General features: G+C 57.2%; 2 protein-coding genes across 2 annotated transcripts; both read left to right on the top strand.

The window, feature by feature from the left end:
* Positions 1-1,385: 1,385 nt before the first annotated feature.
* On the top strand, positions 1,386-2,659 carry SPRG_16663 (hypothetical protein; the record flags this gene model as incomplete). The annotated part of the gene is made up of 2 exons (XM_012356015.1): positions 1,386-1,639; positions 1,665-2,659. 2 exons carry the CDS (start codon positions 1,386-1,388, stop codon positions 2,506-2,508), a joined length of 1,098 nt encoding a protein of 365 aa, XP_012211405.1. The 3' UTR covers positions 2,509-2,659.
* A 293-nt stretch (positions 2,660-2,952) lies between these two features.
* Positions 2,953-4,713, top strand: SPRG_16662 (hypothetical protein; the record flags this gene model as incomplete). Its single annotated transcript, XM_012356014.1, has 7 exons — positions 2,953-3,015; positions 3,062-3,183; positions 3,230-3,748; positions 3,804-3,894; positions 3,938-4,132; positions 4,191-4,254; positions 4,304-4,713. 7 exons carry the CDS (start codon positions 2,953-2,955, stop codon positions 4,711-4,713), a joined length of 1,464 nt encoding a protein of 487 aa, XP_012211404.1.
* Between the last annotated feature and the right edge of the window lie 552 nt (positions 4,714-5,265).

Genomic DNA, 5,265 nt, shown 5'->3' with positions numbered 1-5,265 from the left:
CTGCGACATCATCAAGGACGTGTGGAGCACGCTTCACGCCGTCACGGTCCCTTTGGGTGTGACCTTGCCGACTACGCTCTCCGGCTACCTCTACTCGACGCCCAAGACGGCGTCCAGCATGCACCAAGCCGCGTTCCGCTACCTCTGGCCCGTGATCCGCGCCTGCGTCTGGTTCAACGTCTGGCGAGTCCGGAACGATCGCGTCTTCCGCGCCGACCTACCGCTGCCAAGTCCATGGACGATTGCCGTCAAGGCGGCACGTGTCGCTCAACTGCACTTGCACCACAGCCTCGTACAAGAGCCCGCGCAGCCTGCTCTTCGTCGTCTTCTCCAGCTCCTCGCCCAACACGAGTGGCCGCGACGTTACCTCGTTCCGCGGATTGCGCTCCTGCCTCCGCCTGCCTAAACCAAGTCCCTCAACCGAGTACACACAACGAAGAAAGTCCGACAATTTTATTAGCATAGTTTTATCTATTGTAATAGAGACCCACTTCAACAACAACGAAGAACCAAGTATAGGAAAGACACGACAGGGTAACCACCGCTTGTATCGCTGTCTAACTTCTTTAACGGTAGCCAACGCGGTGCCGTGTCGTCCCATGCGCGTGTACTAGCCACTGCACGCCTACTTGAATGAAACCTTTCCGTGGTGGCTCGAGACATATATCTTGATGTTTGTATGCTGACGTGGCACGCCCAGGGCTCGATCTCGTCACGATTTTAAGGTCGCTCGACTTTAACAACACGAAACACCGGATGCTTTTTCGGTACCAAATCACGTCCGTGGCCCAGACGCGGGATGTTATGTTCCACGGCGGCCACCTGCACGCGTGCTTCCACGCCAACCCGAGCTTTCGGCGCGCGCTTGGGCTCAGTCAACGAGGTCTTGATTGTTACGTGCTCGTCTTCAACCAGCAAGGACGTGCAGCCAAATTTACCCGCGTGAGCTTGCTGCGGCACTTGGATACTAATCAGTCGAGCGTCATTATGGCCAAGGCGGAGGGTGACGCGCCATTTTGCAAAATGTCGATCGAAGTCGACAAGGCGACGGGCGCCTATTATATTACATTAAAGTATGAACAATATAAATTAGAACAATTTTCGATAAAGTACGTCAGTCGCACTTGACTGAAATTCACGCAACTTTCCGATTAGGTGCGAACGTGAGAGCGGGCGAACCGGTAACCAAAGCTTCGCATTCAAAAGTTCCTGCCAGCTCGCACGGGACCTGTTCGCGGCTCGGTGTCGGGTTGTGGCAGCGGATTGTTGCAGGCAAATTGCGAATGATTGCGCTCGTAAACAAAAAATGGTTTACGAGGACAATCATTCGCGCTCGGTAGGGTGCCGGAAGTTTTTGCATTTTCCAATTGCCCTTGTCATTTGTCATGGTCACGTTCGCCGTCTCGTCCGTGGAGCGCAAATTCTGCAAGGCAGCTCCAACCGATGGTCAGCCCATCACGACGCTCAAGGAGTTTGCCAAAGAAGGCTGCAAGGACATTGTCCAAGCACCCGACCTCGGTTCCGTTGTCGCCTCTCAAAGTGGCTTTGTGCGCGGTGTCATTGAAGCCTACAACAAGCACCACGACCTCGTGCTGCGACCGGACGATATTTGGCTCGCGATTTTGATCCAGTTTGGTTTGTACGTCGATGGCAACGCCGACGAGCTTTCGGGCGTCGCTCGTCAAGCACGAAGGCAAGAAAGAGCTCGTTGTTTACGACATTGGAACGTTGTACTCGGTCGACTTTGGCGCACTCTCCAAGCAAATGGTCGACAAGATGGACGAGCACCTCGTGGACCCTAGCATCAAGCACTGGGTGCTCCCGTCCTTCTCTACAACGACCGACCACGACGTCATTGTCGGCAGTGTCGTGCTCATGGCCACGATGAAGAAGTATTTCAGCTACAAGTTTTGCCTTAAATGCGGCATTCCGCATGTGACGCTTCTCGGCACGGTGGACGATTGGCAAGACATTCGTCGTCGCCTCGACAAGCTCGCGAAGTATGGTGAGCGCATGCAGCAGTGGACGGCGATGCTCGCGCCGATCCTCGATCAATTTGTGGCAGCAGCCAAAGGCCAGGCGGACGTAGCGTTCTGGGATCGCATCTGCAGTCGCAAAGGCGGCGGCTCGGGCCCGAGCTACCTCAACGGCTGGATCAGCGTCTTTTGTGTCTTCAACGACGAAGGCCAGTGGCAAGGCGACAAGATGACGAGAAATGTGCTGCAGCAAAGGCCTGACGCCAATCCGGATGATTGGTTTGATGTTGTTGAGACTGAAGTCACGTACGACTACCCGCTCGTCGACATGCAGGACATTCCGCCTGGCTACCTCACGGTCGACGTGACGATTGACGACAACGGGACCGAGTACAAGGCGCTCATGTTTGCGGGACACATGGCCTACAGCGTTGGTGACGACAAGGCGTCGATCGCGCCGTCGCTGAGCTGGGCGTTGGCGCTCAAGAACGGCGAGCCCGCGCCCGAGGAAACGAACCCGTTTGGACTGTGAGACCCCCCAACCCAGGACGTTGCTATCCAACAGCATGTTTAAAGTTGCTTGATTTGAACTCGTTGTGCTTGATTGAAGTGAGTGTTTATGAGCCACATGTGGCCAGGATCAAGGGCTGGATGAAGAAGGGCATGGTGGGTCAGCCAAACACCGGTGGTCGCGTGCTTCGCGGTGGCTGTAGGAGAACGTCAACGCGCTACCTTCGCTGCGCTGCAGACTCTTGTGTCGGTCAACGCGCCGTCGTCACAAATACCGGGAAAGAACGCTTCGCATTCAAAAGTTCCAACCAGCTCACGGGACCTGTCTACAAATGGGCGATCAATTGGATGCCACTTCAAGTGTGTGGTCGCGCTCTGATTGGCTACAAGTCGACAAGATATCTTTGCCGTTTTGGGTGGCATGTCGGCCGTGCAGCCAGCCGCGCCGAGTCGGCCCGCAGCCACCATGGCTGTGAGCCGCCGGTCGCTCTACGTTAGCCTCGCATGGGCCCTCTACGTCATCCTGACCGTACGCTCCATGTACGCTCCTCGATCGATCATGGTCCCTTGTCTAGCCGATGCAAGCGTATCTGTACGAGAGCTACCCGTGGCAGGTCGAGACGCCGACGGACCGCCCGCGCGCGGACGCCAACTGGCACGACGCGTCGGCATATTGGCTCAACTACAACCAACACCGGTACTACGCATCGGCAGCGATACCTCGTCGATGCACGCTACGCTAGGGCGACCTTTCTGCCAGGCGCGCCGTACGAGCACGACGTCGCGGGCAGCATGGACATGCACCGCATGGTACTCAACCTCAGCGAGCCCATTCTCGCGAGTGCCTGCCACGAAAGTTTTGTGTACACGCTCAACAATGGCGCGCTCCTCAGCACCAGCCTTCAAGACACGCTCTGCGCGTTTGCCGCCGAGCCATCGCTTCGCGGCGTCGGTGGCTGCCAGCAAAACCACGCACTGCACCTTGAAGTGTCCATCATCTGCATGTGGATCGTACCTGGGAACGACGTGGATGCATCCGCAGCGTCGACGCCCGGTGTCTACACGTACTACAGCTCGTTTCGTATGTCGCCGTCGGTCCGCTTCTTGGAAGCCAAGTTGCTGCTTCGCATGGCACTGGTCCTGTACATGGCATTTCTCATGTGGTGCCGCTACTACCGTGTCGTCCTCGAGGCAATGGCATCCTGCCAACGCTATCCAGCGTCACGCGTCACCTTGTTTGTTGGCGATCCCACGAGCCTCGTGTTCGTCGACATTGTATCTACTACGGGCATGTGTCTGGCTGGACCTATGGCTCAGCGCGCCCGTGATTGGCTCGGCCATGCTCGCGGTCGTTCAAGTGGATGCTCTTTGGTTTCACTTGACAGCCTACGTCTACCTCTCGCGCACTGTACGTCCGACGTCTTGTGGTCCAGATCCCTCACTTTCCGTAGGCATGGCTTGCGTGCACCTTCGTCGCGGGCTTGAGTCGCGTCCTCAAAACGTACGGCGCTGAAGACCGCTTCACGCCACTCGACCCGACGGTCCTTTGGCTCGCTGCCACGCTCGTCGCGGGGCCGCTCACGTATGTGCAAGGCCAGTCGAGTTTGTGTGTGCAGCTGTACCTTTGGTTCTTCAACGCACCGGCCGTCCACCCGAGCGCGATCCAAATCCTGTATGCGCTCGCTGTCTTCTTCGTCACGTTAGTCTCTTGCCAATGCTCTTGGGTGGGGCCGCGTGCCTCTGCTGCCCGCACCCATCGCGCCCTCGGGTATTGTTGTTGTTTTGTTGACAGAGCGGTACGGAGATGTCATGCGTAGCGGGCGCAACGCCCTCCAAGTTTGCGTCGCCAGCCTTCAACGACTACAAGCACCAGCTTCTATGGCGCTTCATCATGGGCCGAACACTGCTGCAGACACCGGGCCTCCACTTCCAAGGCGGTGGTATCTATGCTTTTGGCCACACGATGCCGGCAATGCGGCAGTTGCCGTGCTTGAGCCAGCGTGGCACCGACTGCTTCGCAGTGCTCTACGACGACGAGGGCGACGCCACAGCTTGCGTGCGCTTGAGCTTGATGTGCACGCTCGATATTCAGCAGCGCGGCTTGGAGGTCGGCACTGGCCTTGATGACCAGGTCTTTGGCCACGTCTCGATCGAGGTCGACAAGACGACGAACGCAGCTGTGTACCGCTTGACCAAGCCGCTCGGCAGCTGCGCATGGCTGGAGTAGTAGAGGCATCTCGGTGGTGCTGGCCAATAATTACATACTGCATGTCCATGGTGTCGCCTGCAAAAGGCGCTTCGCCGTTGCATATACCGAGCCATTTTAGCGCCGAGAGCACGGTCGTAGCCGTCGGTACCGCGCTGGCTCGAACCTGGTACGTGCCACATTGCTCGTAGCCGTCCGTAGCATGCTTGAATCGCACGGTTGCGGGCCGATGCCAGATCTTTTGTCCAATCGCGGCGTGTGATTGGTGTATGGTGCTCCAATCCAAAGGCTCCTTGCGTACGATTGGTGCGTTTCGTTTTATCCGGATAGCGCACCAATAAGAATTTGACTGGTGCTCGTTAAAAAGTTCAAATTCGAGGCTTGCGTCAAACTCAAAACGATGGCTCCGACGAACGCAGGGACGAAGCGGCCGACGAGCGGCGCCAGCGACAAGGCGGCCAAGAAGCCCAAGTTCGACAAGAAGGATGGCAAGTCGGCGGAGAAGAAGCCGTTTGTGAAGAAGCCCTTCTCCAAGGACGGCAAGAGCAGCAGTAAGGAGCCCATCGACTACAA

The sequence above is a fragment of the Saprolegnia parasitica genome (genome assembly GCF_000151545.1).
Source record: "Saprolegnia parasitica CBS 223.65 unplaced genomic scaffold supercont2.355, whole genome shotgun sequence".
Taxonomy (NCBI): Eukaryota; Oomycota; class Saprolegniomycetes; order Saprolegniales; family Saprolegniaceae; genus Saprolegnia; species Saprolegnia parasitica.
This window is presented reverse-complemented; position numbering and strand designations above follow the sequence as displayed.